General features: G+C 42.2%; 1 protein-coding gene across 2 annotated transcripts in view; it reads right to left on the bottom strand.

Moving 5' to 3' along the window:
• RNF17 (ring finger protein 17) overlaps positions 1-21,983 on the bottom strand; it is a 585,601-nt gene that overhangs the window by 422,929 nt on the left and 140,689 nt on the right. For both annotated transcript variants that reach the window (XM_073583105.1, XM_073583106.1), the window contains one exon: positions 6,653-6,753. In XM_073583105.1, the coding sequence (XP_073439206.1) occupies positions 6,653-6,753 (101 nt within the window). The remainder of the gene's footprint in view (positions 1-6,652; positions 6,754-21,983) is intronic.

Genomic DNA, 21,983 nt, shown 5'->3' with positions numbered 1-21,983 from the left:
GTGCCGTACCTGTACGGCTCATGTCGGGTCTCCCCCTTTGACGTGGGCTCCAACGCTGAACCCACATCTTTTCCACCCCTAACAGCCGCAGGTGGGATAAAACTGACAGCAGTATTTAACACGCTCGCACCGGAAGCGCGTCACTAATCCCCACTCATCGTCACCTGTGTCACATGACCGTAGGTCGTCGTTGGGTTGGCATGACAACCCGGGGTCTGCAGTAGACCCTTTGCCCAAGCCCGACGTGGAGAATCACAGTGGCAGGTCAGTTTTAGCATTTGGTGAACATAGTAAAAACAAAACAAAAAAAACACACACAATTGTGGAACTTAACTTTTTTTCAATTTCGCCACACTCTGAATTTTTTCCCCGTTTTCCAGTACATTATATGGTCAAAACAATGGTGTCGTTCAAAAGTACAAATTGTTACACAAAAATACAAAACCTTAAAGTGGCCATATTGACGAAAAAATAAAGTTATGGCTCTGGGAAGAAGGGGAGCAAAAAAAAAAAAAAAATGTAAAAAAAGGAAAATGGTCCGGGGTGAAGTGGATATAGATCATTTCATCTTCAACTTGCTTAACAGTTTACAATAACAGTAATTTTACCGAGGGGTGACCAACCTTTTACAAGCCACTGTAACAGATGCTCAGCTGTTAGGGTTCACTCACATCTGGTTATATAAACAACTCGTTGAGATTCTCAGCCAGAAAAGTTGTAGAGTGTAATGCGTTTTTTTTTTCTCACCTATCATCCGTGTGACATAAGTATGACATGCGTATGCAATGCGTTTTTAACATCTTTTCCATACAGTAATTCTCCATGTCATTTCAAGCACGTTTTCTAACTACTGAAACAATCTAACATACAGATATAGTCTGTGACATCCTGTGTGTAGTTTCCTGTGCTTGTTTTTAGCTATTAAGGTTTTTGGGTTTTTTTTTTTTTCAATGGTGCAGGGTACCACAGCTAAGCGAAAGCAGGCAGCTGTGAGCCGATATTAATAGACTGGGAAGATATATGCCCCTTCCAAGATATTAAGACCAGCTCACAGCTGCCTGCTTTCGCTTAGCTGGGTTACCCTGCGCCATTAAAAAATTAAAAAAAAAAAAAACTTAATGGCTAAAAACAAGTATAGAAAACTACACACAGTATGTCACAGACTATATCTGTATGTAAGATTGTTTCAGATATTGGCCCCTTCCCAGACTAAACACCAGCCCTCAGCCGCCCCAGAAATGGCACATCCAATTCAGGCGCTTAGCCTCAGCTCTTCTCAATTGCCATGGTACATTGGCAACCGGGGTAATGGTTATGGTGTTGAGGTCAGCTGTGTAATATCCACTGACATCAAGCCCAGGGGATAGTAATAGAGACACTCCCATTTCTAACACCGTAATCAAAAACACACACAGAAAAGCCCTTTAACAGCAAAAAGCACTCCCTGACAATTCCCCTCTTTTACCCATTTAATAAAAAAAAAAAAAAAAAAAAAAAAAAAAAAAAAAGGTAATCCAGAGGGTCTGCCGTAATCCTTATCATGGACGTCCCTTGACGTTCCCCGACTCTGCTACATCTGAAGACTGTGAGGAGTAGTGACAACAGCAACGTTACCACTCACCACGGCAGCCGAAACACACAGAGTAGCATGTGAATCCGGCTGCTGTGAGAAGCGGTGACCGTGACTCGAGTAAGATTATTGCACTTCACAGCCAATTAACTGTGGTAACCTTACTGACGTTACCGTTCACAGCATGCGAACTTACTGTTGGTTCTCACACTGCATGCGCTGTTTAACATAAGTCATCGGCTGTGAACCGCGATAAACTTAAGTCACCGCTAGTCACAGCAGCCGGATCGTTGTAGGACGTACATATTATGGATTACGGTGGACCATTTGGAAAACGTTTTTATCACATTAACCCCTTTACCCCCAAGGGTGGTTTGCACGTTCATGACCGGGCCAATTTTTACAATTCTGACCACTGTCCCTTTATGAGGTAATAACTCTGAAACGCTTTCATGGATCCCGGTGATTCTGACACTGTTTTCTCGTGACATATTGTACTTCATGTTAGTGGTAAAATTTCATTCATATAACTTACGTTTATTTGTGAAAAAAACGGAAATTTGGGGAAAATTTCGCAATTTTCCAACTTTGAATTTTTATGCCCTTAAATCACAGAAATACGGCACACAAAAAACTTAATAAGTAACATTTCACACATGTTTACCTTACAACAGGACAATTTTGGAACCAAAATTTTTTTTTGTTAGGAAGTTAAGGGTTAAAAGTTGACCAGCGATTTCTCATTTTTACACCACCATTTTATTTTTACGGACCACATCACATTTGAAGCCACTTTGAGGGGTCTATATGATAGAAAATACCCCAAGTGTCACCATTCTAAAAACTGCACCCCTCAAGGTGCTCAAAACCACATTCAAGAAGTTTATTAACCCTTCAGGTGCTCCACAGGAATTTTTTGAATATTTAAAAAAAAAAAAAATATGAACATTTAACTTTTTTTCACAAAAAAAATATTTCAGGTTCAATTTTTTTTATTTTACAAAGGGTAAAAGGAGAAATTGGACAGCAAAAGTTATTGTGCAATTTATCCTGAGTACGCTGATACCTGATATGTGGGGGGGAACCACTGTTTGGGCACATGGCAGAGCTCAGAAGGGAAGGAGCGCCGTTTGACTTTTTCAATGCAAAATTGGCTGGAATTCTGATCGGACGCCATGTCACGTTTGGAGAGCCCCTGATGTACCTAAACAGTGGAAACTCCCCGCAAATGACACCATTTTGGAAACTAGACCCCCCAAGGAACTTATCTAGATATGTGGTGAGAACTTGGAACCCACAAGGGCTTCACAGAAGTTTATAACATACAGCCGTACAAATAAAAAATCATATTTTTTCCACAAAAATGATCTTTTCACCCTCAATTCTTATTTTTCCAAGGGTAACAGGGCCCTAAAAGGTATTGTGCAATTTGTCCTGGGTACGCTGATACCCCACATGTGGGGGTAAACCACTTATCTAGATGTTTGGTGAGAAGTTTGAACCCCCAAGGGCTTCACAGAAGTTTATAACGTACAGCCATAGAATTATAAAATCATATTTTTTCCACAAAAATGATCTTTTCACCCTCAATTCTTACTTTCCCAAGGGTAACAGGACCCTGAAAGTTATTGTGCAATTTGTCCTGAGTACGCGGATACCCCATATGTGGGGGTAAACCACTATTTGGGCGCATGGCAGAGCTTGGAAGGGAAGCAGCGCCATTTGACTTTTTTGGCTGGAATTGAGATGTCGCGTTTGGAAAGCCCCTGATGTACCTAAACAGTGGAGTCCCCCCACAAATGACACCATTTTGGAAAATAGACCCCCTAAGGAACTTATCTAGGTGTGTGGTGAGCACTTTGAACTCCCCCAGTGCATCACAGAAGTTTATAACGCCCAGGCGTGAAAATAAAAAAATCGTATTTTTTCCACAAACATGATCATTTAGTCCTTAATTTTTTTTTTCCCAAGGGTAACAGGAGAAAATGAACCCGTAAAGTTGTTGTCCAATGTGTCCTGAGTACCCTGATACCCCATATGTGGGAGAAAACTACTGTATGGGCCCACGTCGGGGCTCGGAAGGGAAGTAGTGACGCTTTGGAATGCAGACTTTGATGGAATGCTCTGCGGGTGTCATGTTGCCTTTGGAGAGCCCCTGATGTACCTAATCAGTGGAAACCCCCCACAAATGACACCATTTTAGAAACTAGACCCCCTAAGGAACTTATCTAGATGTGTGGTAAGCACTTTGAACCCCCAAGGGCTTCAAAGAAGTTTATAACGCCAGGGCGTGAAAATAAAAAAAATCATTTTTTTCCCACAAAAATGATATTTTTGCCCCCAATTTTTTATTTTCCTAAGGGCAACAGGAGAAATAGGACCCCAAAAGTTGTTTTGCAATTTGTCCTGAGTAGGCTGATACCCCATATGTGGGGGTAAAACACTGTTTGGGCGCATGGCAGAGCTTGGAAAGGAAGGAGCACCATTTGACTTTTTCAACGCAGAATTGGCTGGAATTGAGATCAGACGCCATGTTGCGTTTGGAGAGCACCTGATGTGCCCATACAGTGGAAACCCCCCAATTTTAACTCCAACCCTAACCCCAACACACCCCTAACCCTAATCTCAGCCCTAACCCTAGCCCTAATGGGAAAATGGAAATAAATACATTTTATAAATTTTATTATTTTTCCCTAACTAAGGGGGTGATAACGGGGGGTTTGATTTACTATTTATGGCGGTTTTTATATTTGGCAGCTGTCACACGCTAAAAGACGCTTTTTATTTGGGACGCAGAATGAACAAAAACCAGCATTTCATGAATTTCTTTTGGGGGGTGCGTTTACACCGTTCCGCGTGCGGTAAAATTGATAAAGCCCTTTTATTCTTCGGGTCAGTACGGTTACAGCGATACCTCATTTATGTCTTTTTTTATGTTTTGGCGCTTTTATGCAATAAAAACAATTTTATATAAAAAATAATTCTTTTTGTATCGCTTTATTCTGTGAGATATAACTTTTTTTATTTTTTCTCTGATGACGCTGTATGGTGGCTCGTTTTTTGCGGGACAAGATAATGTTTTCAGCGGTACCATGGATATTTATATGCATCTTTTTGATTGCGCGTTATTGCACTTTTTGTTCGGCGGTATGATAAATTATTTTTCGCTTCGTTTTTTATTTTTTTTAAGGGGTTAGCTAAAGGGGTTAACTAACAGGACAGTTTTATAGGGCAGGTCGTTACGGACGCGGCGATACCAAATATGTGTACTTTTATTGTTTGGTTTTTTTTAGGAATTTTTTTTTTTTTATTTAGCGATTTTTTTTAAAATTATTTTTACACTTTTTTTTTATTTTTAAAACCTTATTAGGTTGTCCCCGGGGGGGACATCACTGTCCTATGACAGATCGCTGATTTGTCACATCACAGATCACTGTCACAGATCAGCAATCTGTCACAGGCAGTGTGCAGGTTTCCTCCTTGCCTGCGCTTTGCAGGCACCGAGGAGGCCAGCTCCCTGCAGGCCCCCGAAGGTCCCCGTCGCCATCTTGGAACCGGGGACCTGCAGGGAAAGAGCCCCCCCGCAGCAGCGCTGCACATTGCGCTGCTGTGGGGGCTCAGGGAAGCACGGAGGGAGCCCCCTCCCTGCCGATGCTTCCCTTTAACCCCCGGTACACCGCGATCGTGTTTGATCGTGGTGTGCAAGGGGTTAACGTCTCGGGGGCGGTCCGTGATAATCAGCTGACACTCTGCCGCAATCAGCGGCACTCACCACGTGGGCGCCGCTGATCGCGCTAGACGTACTATCCCGTCCATGGGCATAGGGGCCCGGGTCCCATGGACAGGATAGTACGTCTGATGTCAGAAAGGGGTTAAATGGGTAAAAAGAGGCCAATTGTCAGGGAGTGCTTTTTACCAATAAAGGACTTTTCTACATGTTTTTTTTTCTTTTTACCTTACAACGCCTCTTCATCACTAATCTCCGGACTTGATGCCAGAGGACCCCCCCCCTTTTAATATTTGGTAAAGGCTAAGCGAACATCTGTGGGCTGATATTAATATTAATCCTGCTTTGAGCAGGGGGTTGGACCAGATGGCCCAGGAGGTCCCTTCCAACTCTGCGATTCTATGATTCTAATAGCCTGGGAAGTGCCACAGATATTGGCCTCTTGCCAGAATAACACCAGTCCCCTGCAGTCTGCTTTAACTCTGCTGGTTAGTAAAAATAAGGGGGACCCCACACCATTTTTTCCCCATTTATTAACTAAAAGTATACAAGTATAAAAGTATACAAAAAAAAAAAACCCGCAAAGCATTGATTATATATATGACTGATACCTTCCTATCTATACATCTATTTTATATATCTCTTCTCACTGTTCACTCTGAATTTACTGTACGTGGCTGATGAAGTGTGTGTAAAAATCGAACGGCAAACGGATGGTCTGTGTGCCATGCGATTTTTTTTCTCACACCCATAGACTTACATTGGTGAGTCTTGGACGTTTTACATGGACATACTCAGCATGTTACAATTTTTTCCTTAATCCCAATTCCAGGTTAGGAAAAACTTGCAGATCAACACTGCCTAATTGAATAAATTGGTGCGATTGCAATGTGATTTTTTTTCTCGCCAACTTAATACGCAGATGTGAGTTAACCCTTAGTGGCAGATCCTAGCTGTATATCGCAAACATAATCTGCCAGGTGTGTGGGCTCATCCAGTAAGCCTGCACCAAACACCAGCTTCCAACTTGTGTCGTACATATAAGGCAATGTCAGGAAGGGGATAAACGGTCTACAAATGTGGGAGTGCCTGAGGTCCGGCATTTCAGTAGTTGACCTAATCCATGCAGTTGTGTCTGCTACTGCAGCTAAGCGCTTCATTCACCTTATTGTGTGGATAACCAGGTTTTAGACACTGATCGCCCTAACACCATATTCATAGACATTTAGACCAGAAACAGGCCATGCCCTGGAAAGAACACTATTTTATAACTGCAACATAAGCATGTACACACTACACATACTGTAGCATCATTTCATCAACAATCCAAATCAAAGTGACTAAACAATACCCACCTTTTTTTAAGAGCAAGGAATAGTTTGTTAAATGCCTCATGAACTGAATGAATTACATGCTTTTCCAGCATCTTTTTTGTAGTATCCACTTCTTTTAATGTCTGAGATAAAAAAAAAAAAAGGAACAACATAATGAACAGTTCACAATCTAAAGGACAGTGATATTCTTAGACTGTTTTTGCCCGTCACACAAATCAAGACAATTAATGAAGAAATCGTTTACAAGTATACAAAATATAGAAAATGCACAAAAAATAAGTAAAAAAAAAAAAAAAAAAGCGCACTTCCTCCATTAACCATGTTGCCACATACAAAAATGCTGCGTTTTTTTCTGCACATGTCTACATTAAAGTACGCAATCTGCTCATATCACTGCAATTTTTTGTATTTTATCCCTTTTTTCACAATCCTTAATTTTCTTAGTGCAGAACACTGACTCTACAGCTAAAAAACTCAATTGTGTTTTGTATCCATGTTTTAGACTTTCCAGAGCAACATACAGGTAACATTCACCAAAAACCACACAGTCTTTAACCCCTTAACCCCCCAAGGGTGGTTTGCACGCTCATGACCGGGCCAATTTTTACAATTCTGACCACTGTCCCTTTATGAGGTAATAACTCTGAAACGCTTCCATGGATCCCGGTGACTCTGACATTGTTTTCTCGTGACATATTGTACTTCATGATAGTGGTAAAATTTCATTCATATAACTTGCGTTTATTTGTGAAAAAAACGGAAATTTGGCGAAAATATTGAAAGTTTTGCAGTTTTCCAACTTTGATTTTTTTATGCCCTTAAATCACAGATATGGCACACAAAAAACTTAAGTAACATTTCCCACATGTTTACTTCACATCAGCACAATTTTGGAAACAAAATGTTTATTCTTAGGAAGTTATAAGGGTTAAAAGTTGACCAGCGATTTCTCATTTTTACAACACCATTTTATTTTTACGGACCACATCACATTTGAAGCCACTTTGAGGGGTCTATAGGATAGAAAATACCCAAAAGTGACACCATTCTAAAAACTGCACCCCTTAAGGTGCTCAAAACCACATTCAAGAAGTTTATTAACCCCTTAGGTGCGTCACAGGAATTTTTTGAATATTTAAAAAAAAAATGAACATTTAACTTTTTTTCACAAAAAAAATACTTCAGGTTCAATTTTTTTTATTTTACCAAGGGTAACAGGAGAAGTTGGACTGCAAAAGTTATTGTGCAGTTTGTCCTGAGTACGCTGATACCTGATATGTGGGGGGGGGGGAACCACTGTTTCGGCGCATGGCAGAGCTCAGAAGGGAAGGAGCGCCGTTTGACTTTTTCAATGCAAAATTGGATAGAATTCAGATCGGAAGCCATGTCACGTTAGGAGAGCCCCTGATGTACCTGAACAGTGGAAACGCCCCCACAAGTGACCCCATTTTGGAAACTAGACCCCCTAAGGAACTTATCTAGATGTGTGGTGAGAACTTTGAACCCCCCAGTGCTTCACAGAAGTTTATAACGACCGGGCATGAAAATAAAAAAAAAATCGTATTTTGTCAACAAACATGATTATTTAGTCCCCATTTTTTTATTTTCCCAAGGGTAACAGGAGAAATTGGACCCCAAAAGTTGTTGTCCAATTTGTCCTGAGTACGCTGATACCCCATATGTGGGAGAAAACTACTGTATGGGCACACGTCGGGGCTCGGAAGGGAAGTAGTGACGTTTTGGAATGCAGACTTTGATGGAATGCTCTGCGGGTGTCATGCTGCCTTTGGAGAGCCCCGAATGTACCTAAACAGTGGAAACCCCCCCATAAGTGACACCATTTTGGAAACTAGACCCCCTAAGGAACTTATCTAGATGTGTGGTGAGCACTTTGAACCACCAAGGGCTTCACAGACGTTTATAATGCCCGGGCGTGAAAATAAAAAAAAAAACATTTTTTCCACAAAAATTATATTTTTGCCCCCATTTTTTTATTTTCCTAAGGGTAACAGGAGAAATAGGACCCCAAAAGTTGTTTTGCAATTTGTCCCGAGTACGCTGATACCCTATATGTGGGGGTAAAACACTGTTTGGGCGCATGGCAGAGCTTGGAAGGGAAGGAGCACCATTTGACTTTTTCAACGCAGAATTGGCTGGAATTGAGATCAGACGCCATGTTGCATTTGGAGAGCACCTGATGTGCCCATACAGTGGAAACCCCCCAATTCTAACCCAACCCTAACCCCAACACACCCCTAACCCTAATCTCAGCCCTAGCCCTAACGGGAAAATGGAAATAAATACATTTTTTTATTTTATTATTTTTCCCTAACTAAGGGGGTGATAACGGGGAGTTTGATTTACTATTTATGGCGGTTTTTATGTTTGGCAGCTGTTGCACGCTAAAAGACGCTTTTTATTGTAAAAATAGTTTTTGCATCACCACATATTGAGAGCTCTAATTTTTCCATATTTTGACCCACTGAGTTATGTGAGGTCTTATTTTTTGCAGGACGAGTTGATGCTTTCATTGGTATCATGTTCGGGCACGTGACATCTTTTGCTCACTTCTTATTCCGATTTTTGGGATGCAAAATGAACAAAAACCAGCGTTTCATGAATTTCTTTTGGGGGTGCGTTTACACCGTTCCGCGTGCGGTAAAATAGATAAAACACTTTTATTCTTCGGGTCAGTACGGTTACAGCGATACCTCATTTAGGTCTTTCTTTATGTTTTGGCGCTTTTATAAAATTGTTTTCATTGCATATAAAAAATTATTTTTGCATCGCTTTATTCTGCGAGCTATAACTTTTTTATTTTTTCACTGATGACGCTGTGTTGCGGCTCGTTTTTTGCGGGACAAGATGACGTTTTCAGTGGTACCATGCATATTTATATGCGTCTTTTTGATCACGCGTTATTGCACTTTTTGTTCGGCGGTATGATAAGTTATTTTTTGCTTCATTATTTTTATTTTATAAGGGGTTCGCCAAAGGGGTTAACTAATGGGACATTTTTATAGGGCGGATCGTTACGGACGCGGCTATACCAAATATGTGTACTTTTATTGTTTTTTTGTTTTTATTTCCAAAAAATGAATTTTTTATTAGGGAATTATTTTTTTTAAATTTAGCGATTTTTTAAAATTATTTTTACACTTTTTTTGTAAACTTTATTACATTGTCCCAGGTGGGACATCACTGTCCTGTGACAGATCGCTGATCGGTCACATCACAGATCACTGTGACAGATCAGCTATCTGTCACAGGCACTGCATAAGGCTTCCTCCTTGCCTGCGCTTTGCAGACACAGAGGAAGCCAGCTCCCTGCAGGCCCCCGAAGGTCCCAGTCGTCATCTTGGATCAGGGGACCTGCAGGGAAAGAGCCCCCCGCAGCAGCGCTGCACACTGCGCTGCTGTGGGGAGCTCAGGGAAGCACGGAGGGAGCCCCCTCCCTGCCGATGCTTCCCTTTAACCCCCGGTACACCGCGATCGTGTTTGATCGTGGTGTGCAAGGGGTTAACGTGTCGGGGGTGGTCCGTGACCACCCCTGACACATTATGCCGGGTGTCAGCTGTGATAATCAGCTGACACCCGGCCGCAATCAGCGGTGCTCACCACGTGGGCGCAGCTGATCGCTGTGACGTACTATCCCGTCCCTTGGAATTAATCCCAGGGCACATGGACGGGATAGTACGTCACATGACAGGAAGGGGTTAAATAAAGTGTGGTCATGAGTTTTCATGAAATTACAGACTTTGCTAGAACATTTACATGCAACAGATTTCAACAAAAAAGCTAAGGAAAGAACACAGCATTTAGTCTATGTGGGAACATGGCATAAAGGGTTTTCTAGATCACAATATTACATAGTGATAGTGGAACTGGATATTACCACATTGTCACATTGAAGAGAAAGAGACAATGCTGCTATACCCAGAATTGATGTTACCAAGTAGAGAAACCTCTGCCAACGATGTAAAAGCTGCAGTAGTCAACCGAGCACTCAAGAATAGACCCTCAATATAGTATACTGAAAATCCCGTTCTCAGTCGCTTCATTGGGGGACAAAAAACCATGGGTGTAAGCTGTTGCCATTACAACTTAAAGAAAAAGACGTTGACTCCTCCTCAGCAGGCTACACTCGCCTACTGGCACTCAAGCTACTCAGTTTAGATAAGTGTAACTTAGAAGGCACACAAAGGTTTTTGGAGCCTACAGGCCGGTTTATACCAATTGTGTTTGTTTATGTTTTTTTTACTGAACTTTTTCTTGTCTCCTCTAGACAGGGAAACTTACAGGGAATATACATGTCATGACTCTGATGTCAGGTGTCCCAGGACCAGGGGCTCCTTACCTGTCCCTAATGCTAGGGGGCGCCCTAGCTCGCCCTCCTCCCCGGATTACTTCGGATGATGAAGATGCCGGGGCCACGTACCTTGCCTTAGCTCCTGAATCCGACCTCAGTCTGTACCCTTCTCTCACCCAGGGAGGAAAGGAGTAGTAGTATACCATATTACACCAACAAAACCAACAAGGTTAATACAAGCAGAGATAACAAAAATACCAAACATACAAATATACTCGCACATAACAGAAGAATGGGGTAAAACCAAAGCAGTGAATCCCATTAAAAACCTAGCAACAGTCACAGATAAATCCACCAAACGTCTTTACTATTATAACCAGCAACAGGCTCCAGCGTAAGCTCTGACAATGAGTGCTAGCCAGGGCCCAGATTATATTGGAGATGGGAGTGGCTAACAGTGCACAGCTGACAGACTTAATGCTCCAGGAGCTCTCAACAAAGCAGATTAACACCTGCAAAGCCGAAAGAAATTTACACCATTTAATAACTGGTGAAGTGCTGCTAATCAGTGCAGGATTAGGAGAAATCACACGCTGCGGTCTTCACTTTCCGCTTGGTCGCGGTAAACACGAGATCGTAAAGTCTGCCGGGGGTCAAACTGTATCCTCTTGTCTGGATGGCAGAACCTTTTCCTAAAAACAGTCAGTGTTCAGGTACTGATGCAGACAGTCTTTGCGCCCTTGGTCTTTTCCCCCTCTGTAATGCCCTCCAAGACCATGCCCCCTCCCCCCAGCTTGGACCCTTAACCTGTCACTGTTTGTTGTAGATCTGACCAAGGTGTCACAGACCTTGCCCACCATCATGGGAGTAGATTCCCATGTCAATTACAGCACCAAGTTCTAGGAAACCTGCTCAGAATGAGTTAACGGCCTGTCACACTAAGCGATATCGCTAGCAATATCGCTATAACTTGTGACGTAATAGCGATATTGCTAGCGAAATCGCTGTGTGTGATACTTACCTACGACCCGCTCCCCCGCTGGTTATCGCTGATCGCGCGAGAACGTCCTGGACCGTTTCTCGTCGTCAGCTTCCTGCGGCACTTCCTGTGGAGAGACAAGCGTGGAGCCGGGCGGGAGGACGCAGGATCGCCTAGTGTGACAGGTAAGTAGCGACCCTCGACCGCTGCTATGTCGCTGGTGAGATCTGCCTGTGTGGTAGCTCACTAGCGACCACTTAGCGATGCACCAGCGATCCTGACCGCGTCATATCGTTGGTCGGGATCGCTGGTGCATCGCTAAGTGTGACAGTACTTTAGACACACCAGCTACTCCACACCAGCATGGCGGAACGCGTCAGTGGTCTAAGCGGCCTAGAGACAGGCTTTCATCTCCGACGTCTTTTCTCTTCATAACTCCTGGACCACACTCTCCATACTGCCATTTCTTCATGGAGACTCAGTCAACTCATGTATTGTAAATACAATTCTGTTTTCGACTCAGATCTGAGTTGTGATCAGGCCCAAAAGCAGAGAGACATGGATGACAGTTGTCTGCGCTGTGAACCAGTCCCTCAACATGAAGGAAGCGGATTCCGTGCTGACTCCAAGTCCTCCAGGGATGGATACATCAGCAAATGTGTTTCTCTCTACTCAGTATTCAGCGAGGTAGTAGACGAGGAGTAGGCACAAATTGAAAAGCGTTTCTATGGACTAAAACATATGGAGGTATTTCCTTTTCAAGCAGATATCATAGCAACCTGGTCCTCCTCTCCCTCAATGGTTCCTCCAGTGCCTAGGTCACCAAAAACGGTGGCCATTCCACTCAAAAAAAAAAAAAAAACCACGGACTGACGAGAGGAATCCATATAATGTCTGCATTTGAAGTTGCATCTTGGCCTTGTGGTCAATATCAAGTTAAATAAAATTACGTTAGTTTTCAATACTAGAATTTACTTCAGCCTAATGGGAGGTTTTACGGACATCACATGGGTTATTTCTGTGTACACTTATTTCAGTGGAATGGTAAGGAACGCCATTACATAGACATCCAGGACATAAATACATATCTATATATACACACAGTGGCAACAATAAATATTTGATAAACTGACGATTTTGCAAGTTTTCCCACCTACAAAGAATTGAGAGGTCTGCAATTTTTATTATGGGTACACTTCAACTGTGAGAGAATCTAAAGAAAAAATTTTAAAAAAAAGTCGCATTGTATGATTTTGCATAATTTATTTGCCCTTTTTTGCATGAAATAAGTATTTGATACAAAAGAAAAACAAAACTTAATATTTGTTATAGAACCCTTTGTAATTACAGATCAGATTTTCCCTGTAGTTCCTGACTAAGTTTGCACTCACTGCAGCAGGGATTTCATCCCACTCCTCTATACAGATCTTCTCCAGATCTTTCAGGTTTTGGGGCGATCACTGTGCAACATTAAATTTCCGCACCCTATGAAGATTTTCTAATGAGATCAGGTCTGGAGACTGGCTAGGCCACACCATGACCTTGAAGTGCTTCTTACAGAGCCACTCCTTAGTTGCCCTGGCTGTAAATTTTGATGCAGCGTCATGCTGGAAGACCCAGCCACGACCCATGTTCAATGCGCTTACTGATGGAAGGAGGTTGTTGACCAAAATCTCACAATACATGACTCCATCCACCATACTTTCAATATGGTGCTGTCCCCTTGGCAGAAAAGCACCCACCCCCCCCAAATTATGAGGTTTCCTTCACCATGCTTCATGGTATGGATAGTGTTCTTGGGGCTGTACTCATCCTTCAACAACCACGACAAGTGGCATTGATTCTAGTAATAAGCGAATGTGCTTGGATAACGATACAAGTTGAAAAACAGAACTTACTATTTGGTACACAAACCTTTGTTTGCAATTACAGAGGTCAGACATTCCCTGATGCTCGGTTGTTATCTATTCACTGGTAAACACAAAAAAAAAAAATCAGCAGCAAAGGTAGCATCTCTGTTTTATGAAGTTTGATGTCCTGATTCCAAAACTATGCTTAGTTTTGCTCTAACAAAGTTTCTGAGAAAGAAGTATTTTTGTTACTTTATTTCCACATTTTCAACATATGTGTTTTTTCCTGTGTTATTCCCATTTCTTTGCTTGTCTTACTTAAGTGTGAACTTTCTTATAGGGACAACATCAGTAAAAATAAATTGTGAGTTTTATGAGAAGTATTGACAGTGCAGTCAACCAATGACTGATTCTCAGAAAGTCACATGTTACGGGGAGGAGCCAACTTATGAGGCAATAAGATTTGAGTCAGTCAGAAAAGGATGGTGATGGCAGCAAGGACTGATATTTGAGACTCTGACAGGAGACAGGACACTCCAGGGATCTGAGCCCTGCCACAGGGTGATAGAAGGGAAGGCAGCGGACAGCCGCCATTTTGAGAGGATTTTCACTGCATTTCTGGGAGGGTAAGTCGCCTCAGAGGGAAGAAAACAGCTCAGCCACTGAGGTGTAACTGAGTGAGGGTCTCCACAGAGACAGAACCTGAAAGCAGCCAAATCACACGGAGAAACTGCCTGTCTGCAAATGTTCATCTGTAAGGAACAGGCTGACCCGTTCACTTCACAACTGTATATAGTTATCTACCAGATCACCTCCAGTAACATCAGTTCTAAATACAAGCTGCCTCTGTCATCTCTGGGGAAATATCTACATATAGTCGGTCGGCTCATCACATTTTTTTTTTTAGTTTGTCACCAACATTGAACTGATCTTACTCTGTTTGATCTGATTTAAAAGAGAAAAATGCCCCGACAGTGTATCAATCATCCGAGCAGATTCTGCTATTTGTGTGGTGTATTTACACCAAAAAGGCCAAGTACCTTCAATCACTCATGATATTAAAAAGATGCACCAGATGGACTTTAACACCTTTCCTACATTGGACGTAATATTCCGTCCATGTGACCTGGGCCCTAAGTCCCATGGACGGAATATTACGTCTAATGCGATCAGTGGCGCCCACGTGGTGAGCGCCGCTGATCGCAGCTGGGTGTCAGCTGATTATCACAGCTGACACCCGGCACAATGTGTCAGTGGCGGTCACGGACCACCCCCGACACGTTAACCCCCTGCACACCGCGATCAAACACGATCGCGGTATACCGGGGGTTAAAGGGAAGCATCGGCAGGGAGGGGGCTCCCTCCGTGCTTCCCTGAGCCCCCCACAGCAGCGCAATGTGCAGCGCTGCTGCGGGGGTCTCTTTCCCTACAGGTCCCCGGATCCAAGATGGCGACGGGGACCTTCGGGGGGCCTGTAGGGAGCTGACTTCCTCAGTGCCTGCAAAGCGCAGGCATGAGGAAGTCTGCGTCTATGCCTATGCCTGTGACAGATTGCTGATCCGTCACAGGACAGTGATGTCCCCCCTGGGACAACCTAATAAAGTTAAAAAAATTCCTGTAAAACTGTCCCATTAGTTAACCCCTTAAAAATTAAAAATAAAAAACGAAGCAAAAAATAATGATTTATCATACCGCCAAACAAAAAGTGCAACAACGCGCGATCAAAAAGACGCATATAAATATCCATGGTACCGCTGAAAACGTCATCTTGTCCCGCAAAAAACGAGCCGCGATACAGCGTCATCAGCGAAAAAATAAAAAAGTTATAGCTCGCAGAATAAAGCGATGCAAAAATAATTATTTTTTACATAAGAGTTTTCATTGCATAAAACCGCCGAAACATAAAAAAACGACATAAATCAGGTATCGCTGTAACCGTACTGACCCGAAGAATAAAACCGCCTTATCAATTTTACCGCACTCAAAACGGTGTAAACGCACCCCCCAAAAGAAATTCATGAAATGCTGGTTTTTGTTCATTCTGCGTCCCAAAAATCAGAATAAAAAGCGATCAAAAAATGTCACGTGCCCAAAAATTATACCAATAAAAAAGTCAACTCGTCCCGCAAAAAATAAGACCTCACATGATTCTGTGGGTCAAAATACGGAAAAATTATAGCTCTCAATATGTGGTGATGCAAAAACTATTTTTACAATAAAAAGCGTCTTTTAGCATGCGACAGCTGCCAAATATAAAAACCGCCATAAATAGTAAATCAAACCCCCCGTTATCACCCCCTTAGTTAGGGAAAAATAATAAAATTAAAAGAAAAAGTATTTATTTCCATTTTCCCATTAGGGTTAGGGCTGAGATTAGGGTTAGGGGTGTGTTGGAGTTAGAATTGGGGGGTTTCCACTGTTTGGGCACATCAGGTGCTCTCCAAATGCAACATGGCGTCGGATCTCAATTCCAGCCAATTCTGCGTTGAAAAAGTCAAATGGTGCTCCTTCCCTTCCAAGCTCTGCCATGCGCCCAAACAGTGTTTTACCCCCACATGTAGGGTATCAGCCTACTCAGGACAAATTGCAAAACAACTTTTGGGGTCCAATTTCTCCTGTTACCCTTGGGAAAACAAAAAATTGGGGGCAAAAATATCATTTTTGTGGAAAAAAATGATTTTTTTATTTTCACGCCCGGGTGTTATAAACTTCTGTGAATCACTTGGGGGTTCAAAGTGCTCACCACACATCTACATAAGTTCCGTGGGGGGTCTAGTTTCCAAAATGGGGTCACTTGTGGGGAGTTTCAATAGTTTAGGTACATCAGGGGCTCTCCAAACGCATATGACACCCGCAGACCATTCCATCAAAGTCTGCATTCCAAAACGTCACTACTTCCCTTCCGAGCCCCGACGTGTGCCCATACAGTAGTTTGGACAACAACTTTTGGGGTCCAATTTCTCCTGGTACCATTGGGAAAATAAAAAAAAAAAAAATGGTCAAATGGTGCTCCTTCCCTTCCAAGCTCTGCCATGCGCCCAAACAGTGTTTTACCCCCACATATAGGGTATCAGCCTACTCAGGACAAATTGCAAAACAACTTTTGGGGTCCAATTTCTCCTGTTACCCTTGGGAAAACAAAAAATTGGTGACTAAAAGATCATGTTTGTGGGAAAAAATACGATTTTTTTATTTTCATGCCCAGGCATTATAAACTTCTGTGAAGCACTGGGGGGTTCAAAGTTCTCACCACACATCTAGATAAGTTCCTTGGGGGGTCTAGTTTCCAAAATGGGGTCACTTGTGGGGGATTTCCACTGTTTAGGTACATCAGGGGCTCTCTAAACGTGACATGGCGTCCGATCTGAATTCCAGCCAATTTTGCATTGAAGAAGTCAAACGGCGCTCCTTCCCTTCTGAGCTCTGCCATGCGCCGAAACAGTGGTTCCCCCCCACATATCAGGTATCAGCATACTCAGGACAAATTGCACAATATCTTTTGCCGTCCAATTTCTCCTGTTACCCTTGGTAAAATAAAAAAAAATTTAACCTGAAGTATTTTTGTGAAAAAAAGTTAAATGTTCATTTTTTTTAAAAAAAATATTCAAAAAATTCTTGACACGCACCTAAAGGGTTAATAAACTTCTTGAATGTGGTTTTGAGCACCTTAAGGGGTGCAGTTTTTAGAATGGAGTCACTTTTGGGTATTTTCTATCATGTAGACCCCGCAAAGTGGCTTCAAATGTGATAAATGGTGTTGAAAAAATGAGAAATCGCTGGTCAATTTTTAACCCTTATAACTTCCTAACAAAAAAATTTTTGGATACAAAATTGTGCTGATGTAAAGTAAACATGTGGGAAATGTTACTTATTACGTTTTTTGTGTGCTGTATCTCTGTGATTTAAGGGCATAAAAATTCAAAGTTGGAAAATTGCGAAATTTTACAAATTTTCGCCAAATTTCCATTTTTTTCACAAATAAACGCAAGTTATTTGAATGAAATTTTACCACTAACATGAAGTACAACATGTCACGAGAAAACAATGTCATAATCACCGGTATCCATGAAAGCGTTTCAGAGTTATTACCTCATAAAGGGACAGTGGTCAGAATTGTAAAAATTGGCCTGGGAGTTAATGTGCAAACCACCCTTGGTAGTGAAGGGGTTAAGTGTCCACTTGGTGATCAAGACAAAAGCTCATGTGATATTCTCAAGTTGTTCAAATGGTCTTCGTGACCGGCTGAATATGATGAAAGTGGCTATGCCATTTGCTGTTCCCATGATCTGGAGAGAACCCAAAAATCATAGTGATGACTTCTACTATTGTTTTGTCAAACTGAGGGGCTTTTCTACAAAGAACAAACATAAGATTAATTACCCTGAACTTGAATCTGCGATTAGGCCAGTTCCACACGATGGCACCTTGCCAGTTCCTGTACCAAAGTTGTTTGGATTGGATGAAAATGAAGTAGAATATGAAGACTATGGAGTTGAAGCTACTGGCGAAGACACGGAGACCTCAAGTAAAGATGAGTGTGTACCTGATGGCGCAGCCGAGCAGCCAGAACGCTTTACTCAACATGAATTAAATGATCTCATCAGGGACCTTTCATTGTCAAAAGATAAAGCTGAACTTCTTGCATCTAGGTTGAAACAAAGGAATCTTCTTCATGATGTCAAAGTGTGTCATTACTGAAACATAAGTAAAGGGCCTGTCACACTAAGCGATATCGCTAGCAATATCGCTATAACTTGTGACGTTATAGCGATATTGCTAGCGACATCGCTATGTCTGATACTTACCTCCGACCGCTCCCCCACTGGTTATCGCTGATCGCGCGAGAACGTCCTGGACTGTCTCTCGTCGTCAGCTTCCTGCGGCACTTCCTGTGGAGACAAGCGTGGAGCCGGGCGGGAGGACGTCAGGATCGCCTCATCTGACAGGTAAGTAGCGACCCCCGTCCCCAGCGATGTCGCTGGTGAGATCTGCCTGTGTGGCAGCTCACTAGCGACCACTTAGCGATGTACCAGCGATCCTGACCGCGTCATATCGCTGGTACATCGCTAAGTGTGACAGTACCTTAACAGAATTTTTCACAGTTGATGGACCAATGGTTTACTGTAACAATGTGAATGGCATCTTGAACTGAATCAAGACTATTTTGTTGCAGATTGGCGGTTGTTTATCAACTTATCTCAGAGAAGTTTGAAAGCCGTGTTGCTTCATAATGGAAATATGAAACCATCAATCCCTATTTCTCACTCATGTCTTCTAAAAGGAAAGTTATGAAAATCTCTCAGTTGTTTTGGATGCTATACAATATAATCATCATCAATGGAATATTTGTGGAGATTTGAAAGTGATTGATCTGCTAATGGGAATACAAGGAGGTTTCACAAAATATTGTTGCCTCTTGTGTTAATGAGACAGTAGAAATACAGTACAGCATTATGTTCATCGTGATTGGGGACAGAGAAACATCTATGCTCCAGGTAGAGACAATGTTCAGCATAATCCTTTAGTTGCTCCAACAAAATTTTTCCTTCCTCCACTACATATAAAGTTGGGATTGATTAAAAACTAAGGGTTCCAGTACATTTCACAGAAATTTTCCAGCATTTCACCAGCAAAACTGAAAGAAGGGATATTTGTCGGTCCTCAGATCAAAGAGCTTAATAGGAAATGGTGTGTTTGAAGGAACTCTAAATGATTAGGAATTGAAATCTTGGAAAAGCTTCAAATGGATCTGTGAAAACTTCTTAGGAAAGCAAAAATCTCCAGAAGGTGTTGAGGAAGTGCTAAATGCATACCAGGTGTCTTGGATGTCGCAGGTCTCTGAAAATGTACTTTTTGCATTCACATTTAGATTTGTTCCCTCAATATATTGGGGATGTAAGCGATGACCAAGGCGAGCGGTTTCACCAGGACATTAAAGTAATGGAACACCGCTACCAGGGTTTTTAGAATGACTCAACGGTGGCAGATTACTGTCGGATGTTATATAGGGACAACTCTGAAAAATAATATCAGACAGTATAATGTCAAGCACTTAATTTCTGCTCATATTTTGGCTTCTATTTTGCATGTGAAATTATTTTGGTTCAATAAACACTGTTTTGCAAGGTGAAGCATTTTTTTCTGATATGTAGATTACTGTTTTCTTAATGTCGCCAGTATATTTCCTATATCTCATAATCATGATGCTGCTCCATGGTAAAAATATATACATTTTTAAAATCAAGACAAAAAGATGATTCAGAAAAAAGCAAAGTCACCTGCGATGATAACAAAAAATATTTTTTTGTAGACCTGTGTCATGTTAAGAGTCCTGCGGCTGAATGATTTGCGGCTGTTAACTTCAACACGTGCAGGGATTGCCTGTTTGTTAGGGAATCCTCACGTGTTGAGGCTGTCTAACAGCTGCAATCATGCAGCCGAGTGTACTCGAACATAATATACGTGCGTGACCAGATGCTCAGATAACACCCGAGAACGCTTGGATAAGACGTTAGAGCACATTCACTCATGTCTAGTTGAAACCAAAAAGTTCTATAATGGTCTCATCTGACCACATGACCTTCTCCCATGCTTCTACTAGATGGTCTTTGGTGAAATTCAATTGGCCCTGGACTTATGTTGGCGTGAGCAGGGGGATCTTACGTGCCCTGCAGGATTTTAATCCATGACAGTGTAGTAATGTTTGAGATTGTGGTCCCAGCTCTTTTTGGCTCATTCACCAGGTCCTATCATGTAGTTCTGGGGCAGATTCTGGACCTCTCTCAGAATCATCCTTACCCCATGGGGGGAGATCTTGCATGGAGTCCCAGACTGAGGAACATTGACAGTCACCTTGTGTTTCTTCCATTTTCTAATAAATGCTCCAACAGTTGGTGCCTTCTCACCAAGCTGCTTGCCTATTGTCCTGTAGCCCATCCCCAGCTTTGTGCAGGTCTAAAATTTTGTCCTTAGTGTCCTTGGACAGCTCTTTGATCTTGGCCATGGTGGAGAGGTTTGAGTATGATTAATTGTGTGTGGACAGGTGTCTTTTATACAGTTATTGAGTACAGGTCATGAGTGCAGAGTAGGAGGGCTACTTAAAGAAAAAACTAACAGGTCTGTGAGAGCCATAATTCTTGTTGGTTGGTAAGTGATCAAATACTTTAATTGCATTTTATTTCATTTTATATTGAAAAATCATACAATGTGATACATACACACATATTCGAGGAGGGGTCTCTTCCCCCAAGGAATCTACACTTAGGCTGTGTGCACACGCTGCGGATTCCGCTGCGTTTCCGCAGCGGTTTTGGCCGCTGCGGACACGCAGCAGTTTTAGCTGCGGTGTACAGTACCATTCATTTGAATGGGGAAAAAAAAAAAACCGCTGTGCCGACGCTGCGGAAAAAACCGCGCGGAATTGCTGCGGTTTTGAATCCGCAGAAAGAATTGCATGTCAATTCTTCCTGCGGAAACCGCTGCGGGTTCCTATCTCCACCATTGTGGAGATAGTGAATCCGCAGGACCAAACCGCAGGCAAAACCGCAGATAATCCGCAGGTCTTTGGACCTGCGGATTATCTGCGGTTTTTGCAAAATCCGTGCGGATTAATCCGCAGCGGATTCCGCAGCGTGTGCACGTACCCTAAGAGGCTGATATGTGTTGCTGCAACTGCAGGATCTGATGGTCGGACATTCTCCCTTATGGAATATGAGTGAATGTCCTCGCAAGCTCATGAAAACCTTCCACACAGGATTCAAGACATGGGTGATAAAAACCTCAACTAATCTAATGAACTGACTGACCATGAACAAAATGGACTATTTCTTTGTTACTACTTCACATAGTCAGCATTTTGCTACAGTACTTTTTTTTTATGACAACCCAATAAAGCACTACATTTTTTGATAAAAATTATAGTGACATTTTCATTGAATTATCACATCTGGTAAAAAGTCCTGAATACATACATAAAATGTACCTTATATTCAACACCTTGTGGCTACTTTTTGCTGCTAGCTGGGTTGCAAAGGCAGTTGGCTGCCTGGGCGAAGCATCTTAACCAAGGAATCATATCTGGCGCTTCAATGCTCAAGTTAGCTGAACTTGCAAATCAGATTGCCCACTTCAGTAAGTATCTTTGCTCTACCTCTCTTGAAGCAGCCAGCCGTTCTGCTCAAACTTTAGGCAAATTTTAACAATCTGTCAAATTCT

The sequence above is a fragment of the Dendrobates tinctorius genome, unplaced genomic scaffold (genome assembly GCF_039654945.1).
Source record: "Dendrobates tinctorius isolate UK_male_01 unplaced genomic scaffold, ASM3965494v1 ptg000075l, whole genome shotgun sequence".
Classification (NCBI taxonomy): domain Eukaryota; kingdom Metazoa; phylum Chordata; class Amphibia; order Anura; family Dendrobatidae; genus Dendrobates; species Dendrobates tinctorius.
The sequence above is the reverse complement of the archived record's forward strand: the minus strand, read 5'-3'. Positions and strand labels throughout refer to the sequence as shown.